The 25,444-nt window shown below is 47.7% G+C and overlaps 1 protein-coding gene across 8 annotated transcripts in view; it reads right to left on the bottom strand.

The window, feature by feature from the left end:
• KATNIP (katanin interacting protein) overlaps positions 1–25,444 on the bottom strand; it is a 242,530-nt gene that overhangs the window by 50,364 nt on the left and 166,722 nt on the right. For all 8 annotated transcript variants that reach the window (XM_017848639.1, XM_017848640.1, XM_017848643.1 and 5 more), the window contains 2 exons: positions 24,556–24,771; positions 12,136–12,273 (listed from right to left, as the gene is read on the bottom strand). In XM_017848639.1, the coding sequence (XP_017704128.1) occupies positions 12,136–12,273; positions 24,556–24,771 (354 nt within the window). The remainder of the gene's footprint in view (positions 1–12,135; positions 12,274–24,555; positions 24,772–25,444) is intronic.

Here is a 25,444-nt window from a genome sequence, read left to right as displayed (position 1 = left end):
ACTCGGTCTCAAAAATAAAATAAAATAAAATAAAATAAAATAAAATAAAATAAAATAAAATAAATAAATAAGTCCCTATGGACAAACTGTCTCCTACCCCACCCCAGCCCCCACCTCCACCTCCACTGGGTGGTGGGCTTGTGTATGTGCGTGGGTTCCAGTCTTTCGAGACATTTTTCTACATATTTACGTATATACCGCATAAGTGTCATTATACCACAAGGGTGTGCTTAGAGGCTGTATGAGAGCCACATCTGCCCCAGGAAGAACGCAGGATGGAAGATTCTGTGAGTCTGGATTCCTCCACACCCCCTCAGTGCAGTTCTGTATAAAGGACATCTTTAGGAAAGGATCCAGGGGGAAAATCCTCTCCTCATGAACCAGCCTGCTTCCTCCCCCTCCAGTCGTCGGAGCTTTAACCCCAGGCTCTTCCTCCCTTATTCTATCTTCTTCCAGGAAGTGCACGATGAAATTCCTTCCTGCCAGAATGTCTTAACCTTTAGAACCTTGTGTCTCTCTCTCTCTGCATGTGTGTGTGTGTGTGTGTGTGTCTTGTTTCTTTGGTGTGAGTATTTTTTTCCTTCCTTAACTAGAGTTATTTTTATGACTTTTGTTCATGCTGCCTCAAACCCCCTTTGCAATGGATTTTGAAAAGGACACTTTGAAACTCTGTGGCTGGTGTGTAGTTAATGGGAACACCTTTCCTGGCCCACATTTTATCCTTCTCTTCCTTCTTTACAGTTGGCAAGAATCAACTGTGCTGAAACTGTAAAGCATTTTTAATAAATATTAATATTATTTCAATCTAAGTAATTAACTCAGCAAGGCCACTTTCCTCCCTGGCCCCAGGGTAGAATGGTATGTCTTTTGCAATGAACACACAACTGCCCAACAAAGATTCATGGTGGCACGGTTCCACTGTGACAACAGTGAAGCACAGCTGTGGGCTTTAGCATCTTAAGTCACTTTCCCTGGAGAGGAGCACCTGCCTTTGGCGCAGCCAATACAACCTGAGAACAAACCTCTGGAACGAAACATTGGCTAGGCCCAAATACTACATGCCAAGGTGGGTCCATTAAGGCAAATGGCGCCTTGGCATGGCGACACAACTGACTTTGGCCCAGATGTGCACTGGCTGGACTTCAGGTACAGCCCAGGGAGCCCACACTGCAGGAGTCCCACACTCTGGGAGTTGTGTCATTGGCTGGGAACATTCACTGGCACCTCTGCAGAGCAAAAGCATGGGCTGCTGTCCTTCCTAGCTCTTTGCCCGGAAGTGCTAGCTCCAGAACAAGAAGGAGTCAGGGGTTCTGGGCCAGGGGTTTAGGGTTTGTCTCCTGGACTCACTGCTTTTATCCCAACTGTAGGTCTATCGAGGTATGGAGGGCTATGGGGGGGTGAGGTGCTGTCTCCCAGAGCGCTGCCACGCACACTTCAGCACCTGGCTCAAGGGCTGACTGACTCCTCCAGGGAGCCCCTGGCCCTCCCTGTCTTCCCCTCCTCCCCGACTCTGGTTGACTTGAGTCTTCCTCTGAGGTTTCAGTGTTGGGCTTGCAACCTGGTTCTCTGCACCTACTGCTTAGCCAAGTGTCCACAGACACATGTTTGTCCTCCCCAGGAGGCAAGATCTTCAAGGACAGGGGAAAGGGCTATTCCTATCTGTCCTGAGGTCTTGCTTTGGGGAATAAACTTTCAGGGAGTTCTGGTTTCATTGGGGAGTGACCTTCATGGTCTTTTACATGTCCCTTGGGAGGAAGGCCAGTGAAAACCATTATTTGTAATGTGAAATTTGATTTCCTAGAAGGGAGAGAAGAAGATGGTAAGACACTGAGACATTTAACAAACACCTACTATATGCCACACTCTGGGAAGACCATGCCATGCCCCACCTGGCATCACAGACTCAGGATAACGAACGTGGATGGGATCTGATTAGTTCACACACTGGTGGTCCTCTGGCTGAAACCATGCTCGTTTAGCTCACCAAGCATTTAAGAATTTTAGAATTATTAGTAATATTTACAAATTGCGAGCTTTCACATAACAAGGTGCATTTCTGGCCTCTGTTGAAAAACTTAGGCTGTGTTGGCACTAACATGAGGAATAATGGCTACCCTCCTGCAGGGCCTGGCTCTCCAGTGACAATGGTCACTCTATAGAAAGACAGGGCTGTGCCGTGTGCAGTAACTCATGCCTGTAATCCCAGCACTTTGGGAGGCCGAGGTGGATGGATAATCTGAGGTCAGGAGTTCAAGACCAGCCTGGCCAACATGGTGAAACTCCATCTCTACTAAAAATACAAAAAAATTAGCCAGGTATGGGGCCACACATGTGTAATCCCAGCTACTCAGGACGCTGCAGCAGGAGAATCGCTTGAACCCAGGAGGCAGAGGTTGCAGCGAGCCGAGATCATGCCACTGTACTCTAGCTGGGGAACAGAGTGAGACTCCGTCTCAAAAAAAAAAAAAGAAAAGAAAAGAAAAGAAAAGGAAAGAAAAAGAAAAGCAGGGCTGTGAAGTGGGCACCGGTAGTCATGTGATCGTCAGCAAGTTGCTCTGCCTTTCTGTACCTCAGTTTCCCCATCTGTAAAATGGAGCTGGTAACTGCAGTACCTGTCTCATAGGACTATTGTGCAGAATAAATGAGCTGATTTACATAAAGTGCTATATAAAATGCTGCTTGCCACATATGCAAGAAACAGGAGTTACCCTCATGTCTTGTACCTAATGTACTGCACCTAAATGTATAGACCCATCGAGGCTGGCTGCTCGGGTTGGCATGGCTCAGAGACAATGCTCTGCAGGGCCCAGTGCAGCAATCCCCCAGTTTCTGGCAGAGGTTGGCAGCAGCCATAGGAGGAGCCCTATGCACTCTGAGGTCAAAACTCAACTAAGTTTGGGTTGAGGCCCTGGCATGCAAATCTTGCAATTTTATTCAATGCAGCCCATACTGTATGGGGGTCTTTTGGTGTTGGGGGGCGGGGGTGGTAGGGGAGGGTCCTGGCCTGTGTGGGATGCAAAGGAAGCAAGCCAGGGTCCTCGCCTTGAAGAGCTCACAACCAGCTGTAGGTGAAGGGGTCGCATGCTCAAATGCTAGTGGCACCGCAGCCATGGGTGTCTGTGAGCTGAATGACGCATACCCTCAAGTCCAGAGGAAGCAGGGAGCATTCCACTCCAGCCAGTGGATGAAAGAGAGGGAATATTGCCAGGTCATCAAAAGCCAATTTCCAAATGTTGTCATTAAACAATTCATAAGCTGTAAACACTGTGAAGACCAAACCGAATGCATCACAGGGCAGATTTGGCCGGGGGTGCCTGTTTGTATGTCAGAAACTCAGGACCCTAAGGAACACCCTCAGGAAGCAGGGACTTGGTGCCAGGAAGGGTGTGGCTGGAGACCCCTGGAAGGGGCCTAAGGCAGGCTAGGGGTACGGGGAGGCTTGTCTGTGAAGTCAGGCTCAAGCTGAACCTCAGTGTTTTGAAAGGCAGGTTTGTAACAAGAGGGGTCAGGTATTCCAGGCTCTGGGGATGGCAGGAGCTAAGGCAGAGGGGACAGAAGAGTTTTATGGGGGCCAGTGGGAGGTCAAAGCTATCTAAGCATGAAAGAGCCAGAGAGTCAGATTTTGGGGTCAGGGAGTGGTAGAAGTCACCAATGCAAACGCATTCAGGGTCCAGGCAAGTACTGCAAATGAGACAGGCAATGGGGTACAAGGACAATGATGTCGCTGTGACTCAGCTCCACTTAAGTTTCCAGGTATAAATGTGGGATCTTCTAGTTTCTCAAAAAATGCAAAAAACTTCATATTTTCATGCAAAACCTCCCAATTTAAAAATGTTGGCTATTAATTCAAATAATTTTGAAAACATGTGATCCAGCAGAAGTCTACCTGTGAGCTGCATCTGGTGACCGGTGCACAGCCTCTGTGTCCAGCCTTCTTCCCAGGATGCTCTGGGAGGCATGTGACAGCAGTGGGTCATGGTTGCTCCCCTGAGGCATTCTGCAGCTGGGAGGGCCTGGGCTCATCCCCTTCACTGCAGGGCCCCGGGCCTCCCCTGCCTGGGCACGAGCTTGCAGGGGCAGGCAGTGGATCAGTGCTGATTCCCAGCACAATACCTGGGCTTGGGGCAATTGACAAACCTCTGCTGATGAGAGGAGGGGCTGAGCCCATGAGCAGTGGAGGGGAGGATGGGGATACACAGGAATAAGGCTTCACACAGCAACAGGCAGAAGGGGAGGGATGAGCTGGATTGGGAAGGAGACTGGTTTTGGAAATCGAACTGGTAGGACTTAGAGATGCCTGACAGTGAGGGGCAAAGGGAAGTCAGAGGATCAAAGTTGTGAGCCAGGAGCTGGCGCAGACAGAAAAAGGAAGTGGAGAAGGAAGCCTGGTGTGGGTGGACAGATGGGCAGGGTTTGGGTGTGCCAAGTGGCAGTAGTGTGCATTCACAGTAAGAAAGGCCAGAAATAGCGATCCAGTGGTCAGGCCTGCAGCTTTGATATGTGGTTAAGTGTCAAGGAAGGTTTAAGTTTGGGAGCTGATGAATAAATTCAACAGCATGTGACTCCTATGTTCTTGGAGAAAAAGAAAAAGGACCTAGGTCGGGTATGATTTTCTATCTTCCCTGGTGATTTTTCCCTCTTTCAGAGGCAGCACTTCAATTTCCCATTGAAAATCCAGCCTTCTCTTAATTTCACCTCATGTGGATAATGTGGGCCCACCCCAGGTAGCAATGCAGGTCTGACCAATAATAAGCGCTAGATTGCAGCTTTCATGAGGGCAGTCTCTTTCTGCAGGGGCTGCTGAAATAGACATGAACCTGATGCCACTGGGGGCTACCACGTGGAACCTGAGGATGAGGCCAGCACAGAGGAGAAGAGAGCTAAGCGATGGAGGGAGGCAGATTCCTGATGACATCATGTGAACTCCTGGATGCCACCATACCTAAAGTCAGCCACCCAGCGTCTTCTCTTACATGAGCCAAAGACTTCTATTTTGTGCTTAACCCAGTTTTAATTGGGTTTTCTGTCTTTTGCTACAAGAGAATCCTGGCTGATAAAACAGCCCTGCTACTGAGAACTCCAATCAACAGGCTCAGCTACTGAGTCAGTCCTGGCCAAGGCTGGCAGGAGGCAGGTGGGAAGCTCCACCCTCCAGGCGATCTGTGATTTCTCCTGCTGCGCCAGTCAGCACCTACACCTGGGTGGGCAGCCCTCCCCTGCCCAGACATCTGCCTACTTCCAGTTGCAGCCTGCCCACCTGGTCTGCACAGCACAGGACATGGGTCTCAGCTTCCATGCTGGCTCTGCGTCCACTTTCATTCTCTCTAGGAGTAGAGCCTGGCTCTGAATCCCCATGTTCTTGTGGGGCTGCTCTCTTTAAAGGCTGAATGTGGCTGGGCCCAGTGGTTCATGCCTGTAAATCCCAGCATTTTGGGAGGCTGAGGCAAGTGGTCACTTGAGGTCAGGAGCTCGAGACCAGCCCAGCCAACATGGCAAAACCCGTCTCTACTGAAAATATGAAAATTAGCTGGGCATGGTGGTGCGTGCCTGTAGTCCCAGCTACTCAGGAGGTTGAGGCAGGAGAACTGCTTGAACTCAGGAGGTGGAGTTTGCAGTGAGCTGAGATCAGGCCACTGCACTCCAGCCTGGGTGACAAAGCGAGACTCTGTCTCTAAATAAATAAATAAATAAATAAATAAATAAATAAATAAAGGCTGAATTCTCTGTTCACCTCTCCTTCCCCTGCTGGCTGGGGACCCACTTTAAGGCTGACCCTCTTGGAACTCTCATGGCTACCATGTCTGTACCTACCTGAGTGAGGACTCTGCCCACAGACTGTACTCACTGCATCCCACCCAATGGAAAGCACTCTCTGGCCATTGGCAGTGGCCTAGACCAAGCCTGAAGTCCACAGCTCAGGAAGCTCCCCACGCAATGGGGTCAGTCCCCTTTTCACCAGTTGCCCTGCTAAGATGCCCATCATACTTCCTGGGCCCCCCCAGTGCCCAAACCCTGCCATGGGGCAGAGCCATCAGGCCACACTGACTCGGGTGACCAAATGAAGGTTACATCTTTGACTTCCGAGTCATTGCAATGTTTGGTCTTGGTTTGTATCAGATCCAAACAAACCAAGTGTAAAAGAAATAATTTTGAGAGAATTAGGAATGTTTAAATATGAAGTAGGTATCAGAGCATGATAATTAATTATGGCTACGCACGATAGTGTCATCAAGGTTACAGAAAAATAAACAAACAAATGTCTTTTTTTGTTAGAGATGTATACTGAAGGATTTATGAGTGAAATAGTGTGATAACTACAATTTGCTTTCAAATGTTAGGGGGATACGTGAAACAACAATAGCAGAATGTTGATAATTATTGAAGTAGGTGATGGACACACGCCTCATAACTGAACTAATCCCTTCACTTTTGCATTCATTTGAAACTTCTTCCCAGAAAAAGGCATTGCTGAAAATGCAAACAGCCATAGGATGAGTTGAGTCCACCCAAAGGGCACCCCAAGAGCACTGACACCCTCATCCAAGCCACCACCATCTTTAGCTAGGCTGTTCTTAGCTAGACTATGTCTTGAGCCTCCTCTCTCTGGGCTCCCTCTGCTCCCTGATCCATTATCCAAATCAACCAGAGTAGTCTTTTAAGTTCCTCAATCAGGACCGGGCGTGGTGGCTCACACCTGTAATCCCAGCTGGGGCGGGAGGATGACTTGAGGCCAAGAGTTTGAGACCTGCCTATCTCTGCAAAAAATAAAAAAAAAAAACTAGCTGTGGTGGTGTGCACACCTGGAGTCCCAGCTACTTGGGAGGCTGAGGTAGGAGGAACACTTGAACCCAGGAGGTTGAGGCTGCAGTGAGCCATGATCACGCCACTGCACTCCAGCCTGGGCAACAGAGAGAGACTATCTAGAAAAACAAACAAACAAACAAACAAACAAACAAACATCGTCCATCAGATCATGTCACCCTGCTCACAAGCCTCCAGCGATGACACTAATAACTCACCCTTGTACAGAGGGCAGGAGGCCAGGAACAACTCAGAGCACTTTACATGCATTCACTGGACAATATCCCATTTTCCAGATAACGCTGAGGCATAGAGATGTGAGGTAACCTGCCTCAGGCCACATGGTCTCAGATGGGCTGGCTCTGACCATACTATATTCTGCCTGTCTCCAAATCAGATCCAAACCTGCTGGCTCACAGGATCTTGTCCCCACCTCCCTCTGGGACCTCCCATGACACTCCTTGTTCCCCATGCTCCAGCCACTTGGCAAAACCACAGTCCTTGCAACCTCCCTTGCTGGCAGGGGGGCCTTTTGCCTTCCTGCGTGGCCTGGGTGGGGGGGAATTTGCCTTCCCACCAGAATGCCAAATGGATTGCCCTGGTCATCACTGAGCTCAGGGAAGGACTCTGGCCACCTGGCTCCAAGCAGCCCGGCCTCCTCCTCCCTGTGGCCCTCGTTCACTGTCCTGTGTTATTGTCATGGATGGTGGCAGGGGTGGGGATGGTATTGGGATGAAACTGTTCCATTTCAGATCATCAGGTGTTAGATTCTCATAAGGAGCGTACAGCCTAGACCCTTCACATGTGCAGTTCCGAATAGGGTTCCCATGCCTGTGAGAATCTCATGCCGCTGCTGATCTGACAGGAGGCAGAGCCCAGGCGGTCATGCTGGCTCATCCGGGGCTCACCTCCTGCTATGCGGCCTGGTTCCTAACAGTCCTCAGACTGGTACTGGTCTGTGGCCTGGGAGCTGGGGACCCCTGGCCTAGACCACATTACATGTCACAGAAATATGCCCCTGGGGAAATGTAGCATTTATTTATCAAAAACAATTTAATGAGTGCCTTTCTGTATATGAAATATACCCTGGGTGCCCGTCCTGCCTGGATGCTCACTGCTGTCCCACTTCCTAGTGTGACCAGGCTGGAGGCGGCACTTGCGTGGTGATGCTGTGGGTGATGGTGGGGATGGTGTGCTTATCTGTACTGTCACACATAGCTAATATGACTATTATAAAGGCAAACAGATGGAGCATGGAGAGCTGCTGGAAGCCCACTTTTTGGATGAGTTATTACCTACTATAGAAGGGAGACTATCGGTTTCTTCCTCCCAACAGATGCCACTCTGCAGGAGAACCAGTGCCGTGAAAAACCAGAGAAAGACAAAGCGGACCTCAAATTCCCCTCCCCGACTTTGTCTCTTACCACCTGCTAGCTGGGCAAGTCACTTAATCTGGGGAATACCAAAAGATATGACACACAGAGTAGCATATCCTCCTGAGCCCACGGCAGACGTGGCTGATCAATCATTGCGCCCTTTCCTCGATGAACCAGAAAGAAGGTTCCAGATCTTTCTCAGGACGGCACTCCAGCAAGCTATTTCCCATCAGCATTGGCAAAAGAGACACAGCCTATTTGCCATCTGGGATCTCACTGTCCTAAGTTCTGGTTTCTTCGTCTATAAGATGGGAAATACCACTACCTGCCTCATAGGATCACTGGGGGTTAACTGAGATGATTCATTTGTTCAGCTATTCATTCATGCATTGAATATTTACTGAGTGCCCACAGGGTGCCTATACGTGCCTGATACCTATGGCATTGAATAAGTGGCAGCTGTCACAAGTAGAGGCATCTGTTTGCTGCCTTCTGTGCACTGCTGTGGTGGCAGTGCAGCCTCCACGTCCTCAATTCGCCTCTCCCATCCCTCTCCTCTGGCCCAGCTGACACTTACAGCATCACTCAGTGAGGGGGGAAGGAGTCCGTAAATGCTAGCGTGAGGATTTCACAGGCAGCACATTTCCCAATAAAAGAGACTCCCCTTTTTCTAATCCCTTCCTTTCTTCCATTCTAAATAAGCCTTGGTTGGATTAGCTGCCCACATTTAACTTTTCTTCTTCAGATTCCCATACACAAAACACTGTATTAACAAGCCATGTCTACCAGGCCAAGCTATATTTCCTATAAACTCTCATTTTATCTCCTCTAAAACACACAGTAATAGCATCCTCTGGAGAATATTAAATCAAACCAACCTGCAGCTGCATTTGTTTGCGCTTTTCTGCTCCTGGTATATTCTGGCAACAGATGGGTGTGTGTTACATAAGCGGTGCCCGGCAGGAACCGCAGTCCTCCACACTCCACCCTGAGTGCGGAAAGACCTCGGCTCTCAAATCCCTGCAGCCAACAGCTCCCCCACGCACCCGTGACGACACCCCAAGCTCCTGAGGGACTCTTAAGACCCTATGCCTTTTTAGACAATTCTATAAGCACAAGGAAGGCTGAGCATAGGTTAAAGAACAAAGGCAGGCCCTGGCCAAAAGGGATGAAGCTTATCTTTGTTGTAATCCTGCACATAAAATCTGCTTTCCTTGTCCTGAGATATATATTCAGTGACAGGGCCGAGCTGCAGGGCACAGGCCCGGGCAGCTGGCATTGTTCCATTGCCCATTCCAGAAGAGGGTGCCGATGGCCACCTGCCAGGAAGCACTGAGTGGGACTTGGAATGAGAAGACCTGGCCCCAGATGCTCGCAGTGTGCCGTGACTATGTGGGCTGGGGCTGCATTCCGGGGTCTGAGGGCCAGCCTCTGAGCACACAAGAGGCCAGGGCTGGCAAGTGGAGAAGGCGGGTCTGACACACCCAGAGAAATTTCCACAAGTTCCCAGTGGCTTGGCCTTCTTTTTTTCAAGTTTAAACTTCAGGTGTTTGTTTAAAAACAAACAAGCAAACAAACAACCTCAAAGATCAGAAATGAGAGAAAGCTCTGGGCAGCACTGTGTGTATACACAGCTGGCCAGGGCTGCCTGTCCTGTTAGTTTCCTGACTTGCGGTGCCTCACAACTGACAGGTGCTCGGGACGTGAGCACTAGGTGGATGGACAGCTGGTGGGTGGCAGAACTAGCAAGAAGCAGCTCAGGAAGGGAGGATCGGAAGGAGGGAAGGAGGGAGGGAAGACGGGAGGACTGCCTCTCTGGGACTAGGTTCCCAGTTCTGCCTCCAACCTGCCATGTGGTCTTGTGCAAGCCACCTAGCCTCTCCTATCCTCTCATCTGGATAGCAGTAAGGATAACACAGCTGCTTATGGATTATTGGGAACATGAACTCATTCATTCATTCATTCATTCATTCATTTATTCATCCATCCATCAACCATGTATTTCTCCTTTCACTAGGGCGGGAGTGGAGATGACTCGGGGTGGAGATGTCTCTTAAGGGGTCCATGGTGGCCTGGGAAAGTAGCCATAAATTCCGGTCAGGAGATGGTGGAACATGTTCACGAGGTCCCAGAGAAGTGCAAGAGGCAGGGGGCAGGGGGCAGGGTCGGCTTCCTGGAGAAAGTGACGTCTGGGTTTCCAGGAATATGAGGCAGAGATGGGCATTCTGAGTTGAGTGAGATGGGGGTGTGAGGGGCAGGGATAAAGGTATCACTACCATGGTCAGGGGGTGGAAAGCCAGGGCAGCCTGCATTCTGACAGGAGAGAGGCAGGGCCCAGCGTGAGGGGATTAGGAGGCTCTGATGTCACACTCAGCGGGTTGACCTTGATCCTCTGGGCCAAGGGGAGGCTCTGATGGTTTGAAGCAGCAATGATGTGTGACTGGATCTCCCTGGAGGCTGCTGGAGACAGACTGGGTTGGGCCTAGGGCCAGTGAGAGCGATTAGGAGGCTATGTTCTTTCACACCTCCATGCCTGTGAACATGCAGGGCCCTCCATCCAGGATACACTTTCTCCTTTCCTGCCTCAGCTGACTGCCATTGTCCTTTGCCATCACAGCTCAGGTGTGTGTTCCTTCAAGAACCTTCCCTGATCTCTCCCAGCCTGAGGCGGGCTCCTTTCTCCACACTACGCACAGTCGGCGGCAGGCTAGTTCAAAAAGAAGAGTTTTGTTTGAATTGTATGGTGGTTTAAAAAGAACTTAAATTAGCTACTGACATTTACAAATAAGGAAGGCTCATGTCAAAACTCAGATATCCAGCTCTCTGGGCATGTTGGGAAGATCTAGCAGAACTGGCTGGTATTCTACAAAGCAACCCTTAGTTGAAGCTGAAAAGTGCCCTTCCCTTTCCCTAGGGCATGGGCTTGCCAGTCTGCCATAGTCCTCACCACTCCCTAATGTCTCTAGCAAGACTGAAGGTGACGCTCCATTCCTATTTATAATCTCACTTGAACGATTGCTTCCCTTACAGATTTGAAAGGAAAGTACAACTCTTGCCCCTATGTCTACCATAAGAAGGGCAGATAGGCCAAGTGAATTCCCATCCTTCCTCACTATTTAGTTCCCTGATGGAACTATGAGTGCATGAAAAACAGCCCGGAGAAGGAAGGAAAGGGTGTGGGCACAGGCAGCAGCATGAGGGTAGATAGTGTGAGGTTAGAAAGGAGGGTGTGGATCCTGCAACCCAAGGTGGTAGGTCCAAAGGTAGCAAGTTATCTCAATTGATCACAGTCAGTTACAGAACTAACTCCTTTTTCCATTCTATCGCCCCTTCTCATTACTGTACTTGACTAGTCTTTAAAAAAATAAAAAATAGAACCAGAGGGGCACAACAGCCAGAGGTTAAGAGCCTGGCTAGTCACAGTGAGGTCCACAGAACAGGAAGATTGGGATGCCTGGGAGCTGGCCAGACCTGCAGAATCTCAGGCCCTGCCCCAGACCTGCTGAATTAGAACCTGCATTTTAGCAAGATCCCAGATCCCACGGATGAGTCAGTGCAAGTTAACATTTGAGAAGTGAAGGCTATGAGAAAGGGCCTGGAGTCCGAATGCAGGCGTTCACATTCTCACTCTGACACTGACTGGCTATGTGACTTGGGGCAAGTTACATAATCTCTCTGTGTGTCTGTTTCCTTATCTGTAAAACTGAGTCTCAGCTTGTATTTTTCCAGTTCCCCCAAGGGTGGCCTGATACCACCTCCCAACGCCAGCAGCCGGAAGCTCTGTCCCTGGGGGCTATAAGAATGCAGTGTGAAACTGCCAGCAGGCTCCTGCTGCATACACAAGGCCAGCAGGGCCTCCAGGTATCCATTTTGCAACTTTAGGAATCAGGCTATTGGCAAACTGCTAAGCGTTTCCATCAACCCAGTGCCCAGTGGGGAACCAGCGCCTGTTACTTACGCCATCAGCTGTCCAGTAATTCCGAACCTTGATCTTGGCCAGACTGAAGTCTCCCAGCTGTCTTGTGTTTCGAACAACAAAAAACAGCTGGAGAGGCGGGCGGAAGGGGCAGGTCCACGGGGAGGAGTCTTTCTTGTCCTAGAAGGCCAGCAAGAGAGGGAAATCATTAGGCACATTTCTGCCTCTCCCCAAAGTAAAATGGCAGTGGCTCTTTGGCTCACGAAAACCAGGAGAGGCCTGGTGAGGGCTCAGGGCAGGCAGCCAGGCCACCCCATTGCCATCACCCAGACTGGGGACTCAGATCACCCCGTCTGGACGGCACTTCACGGCAGGCTACTGACCCCGTCCCACCCCCTGCACAAAGCTGCCACACGGACCCCTCTGATCTGCCAACCAGACGGAATTTAAAATGCAGCGGGCTTTATTTTAATCAACTTAATCGGCTTTGAGGAGAGCTCTGGGGGAGGGGAAAGACGCTAGAGAGAAGGACAGGACGCTATTTGATTAACCTGGCAAACAGAGCCTTTGATTTTCTTTTGTAAAACCCTGCCAAATTTTTAAAATTTTAAAATAGAAAAGAAAGAAAGCCACTGGCTCAGGCGTTGGCTGGGCCAGGGCCAGGGCACTGAGCCCTGGGATTTATTCTGTTCCTTTCAGGGTTTCCAAGCTTGGAGGCTTCAGTTTGCAGACTCCCCCTGATGGAGGCCCCAGGGGCAGGTGAACAGGGACGCCTTGCTGTCATTCTCCTTTGCACCGACAAAATTGCATGTCATGAGTGCTTTGGGTGCAGATGGAAAAAGCCAAACTGGGGGACTTTTCTCAGCGCCAGCCGCCTTTTCTTGGCTTTCTGCAATACCTGTTCACTCTCCATTGGGACAAAACTCACAGCTGCTCACAGCTGCTCCCAAACGTGTCCACGCTGGCTTGACCCGGTGCCTTGGCATAGGGTGGGCCTCTGGTTGCTTGCAATTCTCGCAATTCTCTTCCTAACCTTCTCAATCTGGGGAATTCAGCAAATCCAAGTGCCCTTGGCTCCTTGCAGTCCCCAAGCTTGTTGCCTACCTCGGAGTCCCACGATCATCTCTTTTCACGTCCATGTCATGCCCCCATTCAGCCGTGAGCTCAAGGGAAGGGGTCGTGTCTAGTTATTCCAGAACCCTAGGCTTTTAGCATAGTTTCTTGGCACATGGAAGATGCCAAAAAAAAAAAAAAAAAAAAAAGAAAAAGAAAAAACAAACCTTTGTGTAATAAATAAATGACTAAGTGAATGCATAAATGGAGTGTGCCTCCTAACATCTGCCCTTTCATTAAAGCTTTAGGGAGGAGACTGTAGGCCAGGTGCGATGGCTCACATCTCTGATCCCAGCACTTTGGGAGGCAGATGGATCACCTGAGGTCAGGCGTTTGAGACCAGCCTGGCCAACTTGGCAAAACCCTGTCTCTACTAATAATACAAAAATTAGTTGGGCGTGGTGGGGCACGCCTGTAATCCCAGCCACTCGGGAGGCTGAGGCAGGAGAATAGCTTGAACTCGTGAGGTGGATGTTGCAGTGAGCCGAGATTGTGTCACTGAACTCCAAACTCCATCTCCAAAAAAAACCCAAAAAACAAACAAACAGAGAACAGACTGTAAGCTGGATCTGGCTTGCAGGGGTATTTGTTTGGTTCATGCAATGTTAAAAACACACACACACACACACACACACACACACACAAATTCATTGCCAACATTTAAAAATGGGGAGATTCAGAGAGGTGCAGTGGCTCGTATCTTTCATCCCAGTGATCTGGGAGGCTGAGGCAGGAGGATCGTTTGAGGCCAGGAGTTAGAGACCTGCCTAAGTAATATAGAGAGACCTTGTCTCTACAAAAAAAATTTTTTTAATTAGCAGGGTATGGCAGTTTTTGCCTATAGTTCTGGCTACTCGGGAGGCTGAAGTGGGAGGATCACTTGAGCCCAGGAGTTTGGTACCACTGCACTCTAGCCTGGGCAACACAGTGAGACCTTGTCTCTAAGAAAAAAGGAAAAATATGAGGGCCAGGTGCAGTGGCTCACACCTGTAATCCCAGCACTTTGGGAGGCCGAGGCGGGTGGATGATTTGAGGTCAGGAGTTCAAGACTAGCCTGGCCAACGTAGTGAAACCCTGTCTCTACTAAAAGAAAAAAAAAATACAAAATTTAGCCGGGCATGGTGGCGGGCCTGTAATTCCAGCTACTGGAGAGGCTGAGGCAGGGGAATCACTTGAACCCAGAAGGTGGAGGTTGCAGGAAGCCAAGATTACACCACTGCACTCCAGCCTGGGTGATGGAGTGAGAATGTCTCAAAAATAGGTGGTGGCGGAGTGGGGAGATTTCTCCAAACAGCCAGATTTCCGGTGCCTCTGCAGACTCAGAAAACATGGCAGCTCAGGAACCCTGACGGCCGTTTCCTGGAGCCAAGAGTGTGTAGCCCCTGAAGCCCACCATTCCCCAGGGCTCCACGGTCCCCACCACTCCCTACTGCTTCACATCCACCTTGCTTCCCTCTTCTGCCTCTGCCTGGCCCCTGTAGGCATTGAGTCTGTGGTCCTTGTTTAGGGCAGCAGCAGCAAGTCCCATCTGCCAATAAGCAACCTCTGCGGGCCTGACACTGGCTGACTTGTCCCTTTTATCTCAAAGGGGCATCGCCCTGCATTTGAGAACATCTCGACAGACTCCCCGCCACCAGGAACGTGCCTGCTACTTGACAGAGCCAGGGAGGGAGGATTGGCTGATCTGGGGTTTTATCGGCCCCCAGGAGATGGGAGGCCCAGGCTCCAGCTGCGGTGGAGGACAAAGGGGGCTTGTTTCGGTGACAATGGTGCCTTTCAGGAGGGAGGAGGTGGCTTTTGTTAAGGGGGAACGATGAGTTCAAGGGGTTCTGACTTATTCTGGCAAGTTTCTCCAGCTCTACAAGAACTTCTAGTGCTCTGGGCAGCTGCGAGGGGTCAAGAAACCACATCCCCAAATCCAGCGGGTGAGTCTCATTCCTTTGCTGAGTGGGGGCCTAAAATGGGTCACTGTGACTGCCTGACAAAGGAAGAGACTGATGGCTGACCCTTAGATGTGGGCTAGGGGACTGTAATTGATTTCCCTTCACATTTCTGTCAGCAGGAGGAATAACAGGAGGCCTAAGTGGGAATTGTGGTGTTCAAAGTCAAAGAACATTAACCTGAGGATAACTCTGGGCCTCATTAGCACCCCAGCCTCCTGATGTTTTCTCTCCACAGACAGGATCTCAGAGAGAAAGGCTGATAGGAAGCTGCCCAGGACTGACCTGGCACATGCTGGGAAAACCCCTCGGTGCCAGGGCAGGAGGCAGAGCATCTGCGGCTCCTCCCTCCCCATCACAGGGGGTAAGGAATACAGCAGAACGGGAATCGGGTGCCTTCATGCTGCTGTTACTGCCCTTGGTTCTGGCTTCTTTCACTTGGAAACCCCAGGAGGTGGGCATTGCTGTAATGCATGTGCTACTGACCAAAACAGGCCAAAGCTCAGTGAGGGGTGGGATCGCCTAAGGTTGCTCGGCGCCTACGTGGTGGAGTGAGGATCCGAACCTCCATCTTTCATGCATTAATTCATTCTGTCTCTGGATTCCCCTGAGGCAGACTCTGAGGCAAGGATCCATGTGTAAGTAGCTTATTTAGACAGAGCAGAAAATATCAATGGGAGAGTGAAGAAGTGAGACAAGGCAGGGAAGGTGGCTCATAAAGGGTATGTTATGAAGACAGCTGCTCCTGTGGGCAACTAGACCTTAATCCCCCCAGGGAATCTGGGAACCAGGGTGGAACAGGTGCCAGAGTGACTGCACCAACGGGGCCAGGGAGCTGGGGTATTTATACCCCAACTTCCACCAATGTTGGTTGAGTGCTGCTCCTGGGGGTTCTCTATTTCTCTCTGTATGGGTGGTAAAGCGGGCCCTGGAGGCCAAAAAAAGAATCCTCCAGGAAAGAAATCTCAATGCTGCCATTCAGAAAAGCAGTCAGCGTGCCCTGAAGTGCTAGGGCAAAAGGGTGGAAGCAGGCACAGACACATCTACTCCATAACTTGCCCAACAAACACTGTACAGGGTTCCTCCTGGGGGACCAATGCTGAGCCAGACATGGGGCATGTGCAAGGGAACCTAACCCACCAGGTCCTAGTAGCTCTGTGCTATGAGGGAAGGCAAACAGGTAATGTTTCCAAGAAAAAAAAAAATCAAGCAGGGACACATTCTAGGGAAAAAATAAGAGAGAATTATTCATGGCCCATAGAACAGCTATTTTAGAAGGGATGGTTAGAGAAGGCTTCTCTGAGGAGGTAACTTTCTAACTCCTAAACCAAAGGTGCCTTTTTAACTCCAGCATTAACATAACACTGAATAGCAACCCGCAGGGAGATAGTGCGCTGCCCTCAGAAGTAGCTCCAATTTAATAAATTATTGCATTAAAAAGGAACAAACTATTGACACACACAACAATATGGAAGGATGTCAAGGGCATTACACTGAGTAAAAAAAGCGAGTTTCAGAAAGGTTACCGACTTTAGTAATGATATAAATGCTATATAAATGGTATGATTCCATTTACATAGCATTCTTGAAATGACAAAATGTATGTAGAGGAACAAATCAGTGGTTTCTATTGTCAGGACTGGGCTTGGGGAAGTATGGCTGTACAGGAGGAGCCCAAGGGAACTCCTTGGTGGTGATGGAACTGGTCTATATCTTGACGTCTGTATCTTTAGAAAGAAATCTATATATGTGATAAAATTGCATAGAACCATATACATGTACATACACAAGTGAGTGTATGAAGGTCTGTACGTAATACCAATGCCAAGGTCCTGGTTTTGATTATGTACTACAGTTACATAGGATTTACCACTCGGGAAAACTGAGTAAAGGTGTATAAGATTTCTCTGTCCTTTTTTTTCAATATTGAGATATAATTCACATAGCATAAAATTCGCCATTTTAAAGCGTTCAGTTCAGTGGTGTTCACAAGGTTCAGTACATTCACAAGGTTGTGCAACCATTACCATTATCTTCTTCCAGTACATTTTCACCACCCTCAAAAGATACCCATGTTCATTAGCAGTCTCTCCCCATTCCTGCCTCCTCCCAGCCCCTGGCAATGACTAATCTACTTTCTGTCTTCAGATTTGCCTATTCTGGACATTTCATATAAATGAAATCATACAACACATAGCCTTCTGTGTCTGGCTTCTTTCACTTGGCATAATGGTTTCAAGATTCATCCAGGTTGTAGCATGTAGCAATACTTCTTTCCTTTTTAGGGCTGAATAATATTACATTTTGTGGAAATACTACATTTTCTTTATTCATTCATTGATGGACATCTGGCTGTTTCTACTACTTTTTGGCTATTCTGAATAATGCTGCTATGAACATGCATGTACAAGTTTTTTGTAGTTTTTTTTTAAATAAACGTATGTTTTTAGTTATCTTGGGTATATACCTGGGAATGGAATCGCTAGGTCATGGGTAACCCTACATTTACCTTTTCAAGAAACTGTTAAGTTGTTTTCCACAGGTGCTGAGCCATTTTACATTTCCACAAGCAAAGAATGAAGGTTCCAATTTCTCCACATGCTCATCGATACTTATTTTCTCTCTTTTTTTTTTTTTAAATTACAGCTATGCTAGTGCGTGTGAAGTGATATCTCATTGTGGTTTTGATTTGCATTTCCCTAACAACTTGTGATGTTAAGTATCTTTAATGTGCTCACTAGCCATTTGTACATCTTTTTTGGAGAAATGTCTATTCAAAGTCATTTGGCCATATTTTAATTGGGTTGTTCATCTTTTTGTCATTATGATTTTTTTCTTTGTATATTCTGAATATTAGACCCTTGTCAGATATACAATTTGCAGATATTTTCTCCTTTTTGTAGGCTGTATTTTTACTTTCTTGATAGTGTCATCTGAAGGAAAAATGTTTTTAATTTTGATGAAGTCTGATTTATCTGTTTTTTTCCTTTTTTTGGTTGCTTGTGCTTTGGATGTCATAGCTAAGACTTCATTGACAAATTCAAGGCTATCAAGATTTACACCTTTGTCTTCTTCTAAGAGTTTCCAAGTTTTAGCTCTTACATTCAGGTCTTTGATCCATTGAGTTAGCTTTGCATAAGGCATATGGTGGAAATCTACCTTCATCTTTTTGCATGTGGAAACGCATTTTTCCCAAGGCCATTTTTTGAATGACTATGCTTTTCCCATTGAATGGTCTTGGTATCCTTGTTGGAATCAACTGACTATAAATCCATGGGTTTACTTCTGGATGCTCAATTCTATTTCATTGATCTATATGTCTATCCTATGCCAGTACCATGCAGTCTTTATCACTGCAGAGTTGGTAGTATGTTTTGAAATTGAAGTGTGAGTTCTACTTTATTCTTTTTCAATAATATTTTAGCGCTCTTAGTCCTTTGAAATTCCCTATAAATTGTAGAATCAACTTGTCAATTTGTACAAAGAAGTCAGCTGAGATTCTGATAGCAATTTTGCTGAATCTGTAGGTCAATTTGGGGAAGTATTACCATCTTGACAATGTTAAGTCTTCTGATCCATGAACATGGGATGCTTTTCCAGTTTCTTAGATCTTAGATTTCTTTCAACAATGTTTTGTAGTTTTCAGAGTATACATTTTGTACTTCTTTTGTTAAATGTATTCCTAAGTATTTTATTCTTTTGATGCTATTGTAAACATAATTGTTTCTTAATTTCATTTTCCCTTGTAATCCTTTTTACTTCTGTAAGGTCAATAGCAATGTTCTCTCTATCATTCTTGATTTTAGTAATTTTAATCTTCTCCCCCACCATTTTTTGGTTATTCTAGCTAAAGGTTTGCCAATTTGCTAATCCTCTCAAAGAACCAACTTCTGATTTCATTGACTTCTATTGTTCTTCTGTTTTCTGTACTATTTTACAACTTCCTGTGAGTCTAAAATTATCTCCAAATAAAAAGTTTAAAAATTGTAAGCTTAAACAACAACAATAAAAAAAACTGCAAGCTATGTTTCCGTTTAAAAAAACAAAAATAATATATATGGCACATTTTTATGTATTGGGGATATAGTGTCAACAGCACAGACAAGAATTTTCAGCTAAATTGGGGAGACATAATATACATGTAAACAAGATCATTTCTTACAGTGAGATGTGCTCTGAAGAAATGAAAAATGGTGATGTGATAGTGACCAGGGTGGGAGGGAACAGGACTCCTCCAGATTGTTGGGTGAGGGAAAGTCTTGCTGAGAACGTGATATTAGGGCTGAAATCTGAATGTGGAGAAGCAACGTGAAAAGCTGGAGGAAGAGGGTTTTGGAGAGGTAGGAATGAGGTTGGTGGGTTGGAAGAAGAGAGGGCAGGCCCAAGGCTGCTGGAGCCTGGGTGTGAAGCAGGGGTGTGTGAAGCAGGCAGAGGGGGAGGTGGAGGCCTGTTCACAGAGAGTCTCCAGGCCATGGGAAAGCACTTGAGCTTTATTTCCAAGGGTAACCAGAAGTCACAGTGGACATGTTTTAAGTAGGAGAAGGGCACAATCATATATATATATATATACACACCCACACACACACTCTCACATATATATATACACACACACACACACACACACACACATAAATATACACACACATACATGTTAATTTTTTTTAATTAATTTTTTTTTATAGAGATAGGGTCTCACTATGTTGCCCAGGCTGGTGTCAAACTCCTGGCCTCAAGTGATCTTCCTGCTTCGACTTCCCAAAGTGCTGGGGTTATAGGTGTGAGCCACTGTGCCCAAATGTACCATCCCCATGATTCAATTATCTTCACCTGGCCCTGCCTTTGACAAGTGGGTATTTTTACAATTCAAGATGAGATTTGGGTGGGCACACAAGTCCAAACCACATAATCCCCAATACATGAAGTGTAATATGTAATATCATAATATATATGATAATACTATATATATATATATAATATATATACACACCACACACACAAACACACATTTTATTATTATTATTATTATTTTACTTTTATTTGGAAATAATTCTAGACTCATAGGAAATCCATAATTTCCTAGGGCAATCAAGGAAGACTTTAGGTGGTACCTCTAAGCCAACAGCAATGCTGGTTACTGAACAAGAAATACTGGAGGAAGAAGTGATGTGGGGAAGAGGGCAGGGGAATCAAAACTTAAGCTTTAAATCTCTAAGGTCTGAAATGGGCTGGGTATGGTGGCTGATGCCTGTAATCCCAGTGCTTTGGAAGGCCAAGGCAGGAGGATTGCTTGAGGTCAGGAGATCGAGATTAGCCTGGGCCACATAGTGAGACTCTATCTCTACAAAAAACATAAAAAATTAACCAAGTGTGGTAGTGTGTGCCTGTAGTTCCAGCTTCTTGAGAGGCTGAAGTGGGAAGGTGGCTGAGCCCAGGAGGTCGAGGCTGCAGTGAGCAATGACTGCACCACTGCTCTCCAGCCTGCGCAACAGAGCAAGACCCTGTCTCTAAAAATAAGAATAGTAATAACGAAGTCTGAGATGGCCAGGAGAGATCCAAGAGATGTCAAGCAGGAAGTTGACATTCACGTCAGAAACTCAGAGGGGCAGGCAGGGCTAGGTGTACAAATCTGGAGTCATCTTGAGGCCTTGGTCTGGGATGCAGCCAGTAAGAGACATGGTGCGGGCACAGAAGGGAGGAGTTTCCATAGAGGCTGGGGCACTCCCACATCTTTTGAATGCCCCAATTCACCTCCACTGAAGCATTTTCTCTTTCAAACCCAGCGTCTACTTCTAGGTACCTCGGCTGTTGGGTGGGCTCCCTTAGCCATGCTCTATGGCCTGAGGCAAGTGCCTCTTCCTCACTGCATCTTGTTTTTTCTCATTGATAAAATGGGGAGAGTCATCCCAAGGTTCATGTGAGGGTTAAACGAGGCGATGCACCAGGCTATGGCTGCCACACGCTGCTGCAATTAGATGGTTCTGAGAGGCAGTGTGTTCCAGTAGCCCTGGGCCTGGGACCCAGGATGCAGGAAAGCCCTGCATCAGGGAAGAAGGGGGAATCCAGCCTTCCTGCAGATGAGCCCAGAGACCCAACAGCCCAGGGTGACACAGCTGCCTCATGTCCCAATCGCAGGGCCAAAAAATAAAAACCTCAAAACCACCAAAACCATGGGTCATCACACGGCAAAGCGCCCCAGTCTCTGCTAAACAGAAGAAAGGGAGAGCAATCATCAGAATTGGTCCCCATCAAATCCAACGATGCTTTTTATTGTCCCTAGTGTGCTCTGTTCTGGAGAGCAGGCTTCCAAAATGCCACTGCTTTCTGCAACCGCGGGGTAGGGGAGGGGTGGCGAGGGCTGGCCCAAGTCCCAGCAGCAAGCATGGGAGCCTACAGACTTGAATCTGGAGGCAGAGCAGGGATAGGCCAGGCCACAGCACCCAGGCGGCCGTTATCCACAGCTCAGGGACTGCATCTTTTGAGGGCTGAGATCACAGAGCTGCTGATCTAGAAGGGGACTCAGACCCACCCAGTCCAACCCTGGGGACAGCTGTTGCTTCTTAGCTATGCAGCATCCAGTCCGCCTTTCTTTTAGTGGCGATCTTGAATTTCTTAATTTTTATTTTTATTTGTGACATACATTACACATTTTCTAAGCAATCTTGAACTCCTTCAGGGAGGATCCCTTCCTGCCCCGTTGGGCATCTTGGTGGAACTGGCATCAAGACGCCCTGCCCTAGTCAGGTTTGCCCATCAGCCTTCCTTTCCTGCGACTATTTCCAGCAGAGAATTGTAAGAACAAACCAACCAGCCAACCGACACTGCCGAGGCATCTCAATAATGGTTGTTGTATGCACTAAGGGAATGAAGCTTTATCCTTTTCTCCATCTCCCCTTCTCATTTTGTTCCCTTCTCTGAAAGCAGCCCCCAACCTTGAGCTATGACCCAGTTTAGGACATAAGTTAGTCATGGTTTCAGATGCCATGGAAGTGACCACTCACACAAAGGCCAAAACAGTCAACTCTCTAAGTAGGACAGCACAATCTCCCCCAGAACCTCAAGTCCAAAGAGAAGAATCTTTCCAGAAGAATCTCACATCCTCCTGTTTATCTCCCACCCCCAAAAGAAGACCACACCCGTGGTGGCCAGCATTCCAGGATGCTCCCTAAAACCCCAACTTTCCCACAAAGCCCGTCCTCTCCCGGCCTGCATGGCAGTGAGTACACTAGCTACTCAAAAGACTTGAAACACACTTACTTTTTAAACATGTGCTAACTGAGCTGGACTCGGTTTCTGCTGCTGGAAATCTAAGAATCCTAAAAGATGATTGACCCAATCTCCCATTTCTCAGCAGGCAGAAAAATCCACTCTCAGAGAAGGCAGGTAAGTTGCCGAGGCCAGAGTCAAGACCAGAATCTGGGTCTCTAGAACCAGACATTTCAAACACCCCTTTTCTTGTTTCCTCTTCTTTAAAATGGGAATAACACTAACTACTTTTCCCAGTGGTATTAATACTATTAATAATAATAACAATAACAGCAAAGGCAGGGCATGCTGGCTTATGCCCGTAATCCCAGCACTTTGGGAGGCTGAGGCAGGAGGATCACTGGAGGCCAGGGAAACCAGCCCAGGCAACATAGTGAGACCCCGTCTCCATAAAAAGTTTTACAAAATTAGCCAGATGTGGTGTTGTGTGCCTCTAGTCCCAGCTATTTAGGAGGTGAGGTAGGAGGACAGTTTGAGCCCAGGAGTTTGAGGCTGCAGTGAGCTATGATCACGCAATAACAACATCTTCCCAGGTCTCCGATGAGATAATTATGAACGAAGCTGAGGCCCAGCATAGCAAAGATGATGTGGCTGGCTACTCTGGCTCAGTTTAGCTCACAGTTTCTTGTATCCAACTTGCAAGTTGCAGGAAGAAAAAAATGCCAGTACCCTCCCCCATCATTTTTTTTGTAAATTCTGTTGTTTGTTTGTTTGTTTATTGAGACAGAGTCCTGCTCTGTCGCTCAGGCTGGAGTGTAATGGCACGATCTTGGCTCACTGCAACCTCCCCTCCCAGGTTCAAGCGACTCTCCTGCCTCAGCTCAAGTAGCTGGGACTACAGGTGTGTGCCCCAACGCCTGGCTAATTTTTATATTTTTGGTAGAGACAGGATTTCACCATATCGGCCAGCCTGGTCTTGAACTCCAGGCCTCAGGTGATCCGCCCACCTCAGCCTCCAAAAGTGCTGGGATTACAGGTGTCGGCCACTGTACCTGGCTCTGTCGGATATTTAAAGGAAAGAAACATTCAACGTTTGTGAAGTGTGCACCTCACGAGCTAGGGCAGCAGGGTCCTGAGGGAGTGTGGGCAAGGGTACTGGCCCAGGCTGCCCGATATGAACTTGGCTCCACTACCTTCCAGCTGCATGACCTTGGCCAAGTCAATGCCCTTCTCCAAGCTGTAGTTTCTTCAACTACAAAGAACAACCATTAACCTTAATGACTCCTGAGGTCCAGTGTTTGATGGTGACTGGAAAACTGCAAGGTGGATAAAAGAAGGTGAATTGGCTCCCCCAAGAAATACCCACAGAGCAGGGGCTGGGAAACAGCTTAGGGAGAGAGTGTCTGGGGCCTCTGCCAGCACCGCTCCCTCAGGCTCCTCCCCAACTTTGCCCAAATGAATAACTCTGGTAGATTTTATTTATTTTTTTTTTTTTTTTTTTTTTTTTTGAGACAGTCTCATTCTGTCACCCAGAGTGCAATGGCACAATCTTGGCTTACTGCAATCTCGGCTTACTGCAACCTCTGCCTCCTGGGTTTAAGTGATTCCCCTGCCTCAGCCTCCAGAAGTAGCTGGGATTACAGGCACGTGCCACCACACCTGGCTAATTTTTGTATTATTAGTAGAGACAGAGTTTCACCATGTTGGTCAGGCTGGTCTCGAACTCCTGACTTCAAGTGATCCACCCACCTCGGCCTCCCAAAGTGCTGGGATTACGGGTGTGAGCCACCATACTCGGCCTACTTTTGTTTTTTTTAGAGACAGGGTCTCACTCTGTTGTTCAGGTTGGAGTGCAGTGGTACAATCACAGCTCACTGCAGCCTCAATCTCCTCCCACCTCAGCCTTCCAAGTAGCTGGAACTACAGGCACAAGCTATGATGCCTGGCTAATGTTTTGTGTTTTTTGTAGAGACAGGATTTTGCCTTGTTGCCCAGGCTTGTTGTTGTCTTGAACTCCTGACCTCAAATGATCCGCCTGCCTCAGCCTCCCAAAGTGCTGGGATTACAGGTGTGAGCCTCCGTACCTGGCCAGATTTTGTTGTTCTTCTCCTCCCTCCACTCATACCCTTAACATAGATTTATCAAGGGCAGAGAAAATGCATGGGAATACACAGCCAAGAAGCAATCCAGTGTCTCCTCTACTCACAGCTAAGTTCCTGTTGACGAGGCGGCCCAGCTCCCCAGGTGTGGCTGTGTTCCGGATATCCACGTCGTGGGGGGATACATAAAGCTTTGTGTCATTCAGGTCAAAGAACTCGACTTCTGTGAGACCCACCCACCACGAGTTGCCCCAGTTGGACAGGATCTCCATGGTCACGTAGATGGCATCTTTGATCTCGTCTGCCCTTGATCTCTGTTTGTCCTTAAAGAAGAGAAAAATAACACCAAAGGATTAAGTCATGACAGGCTTGAATTCGGCTCTACCTCTGCTACCACTGCCTTCAAAAAGTTAGTTAACCTTCAGTGTCTCAGACTCTCCATCTGTACAATGAGGATAAGAATAGCACCCACTACCTATGGTTATTCCTATGATCAAATGAATTCATACTGTAAAGCATTCAAAATAGAGTTCCTGTGTACCTAGCACTCTGAGAGCATTCTGTTTGAGAGTTTAGAAATAAATAAAAATGTCTAAGAAGCATTGAATTCTGCCTAAGCATGCACATTTCTCCCCCACTACTCAGTGTTCGGTACCCAGAAGCTTGTCACGACCTGCTGAACTGAGTAGGTGTTACGGGCTGAGGCTAGGCATGGTGGCTCATGCCTGTAATCCCAGCACTTTGAGAGGCCAAATTGGGAGGATTCCTTGAGGCCAGGAGGTCAAGATCAGCCTGAGCAACAAAGTGAGATCCTGTCTTCACAAAATTTTTTTTTTAAAAAATGAGCTGGGCACAGTGGCATATGCCTGTAGTCCCAGCTACACAGGAGGCTGAGGCAGGAGGATTGTTTGAGCCCAGGTGGCTGAGGCTGCAGTGAGCTGTGTTCATACCACTTCACTCCTGGGTGAAAGACCTAGTCTCAAGAAAAAAAAAAAA

This window comes from Rhinopithecus bieti, unplaced genomic scaffold (assembly GCF_001698545.2).
Source record: "Rhinopithecus bieti isolate Rb0 unplaced genomic scaffold, ASM169854v2 scaffold_31940, whole genome shotgun sequence".
NCBI classification, from domain to species: Eukaryota; Metazoa; Chordata; class Mammalia; order Primates; family Cercopithecidae; genus Rhinopithecus; species Rhinopithecus bieti.
The sequence above is the reverse complement of the archived record's forward strand: the minus strand, read 5'-3'. Positions and strand labels throughout refer to the sequence as shown.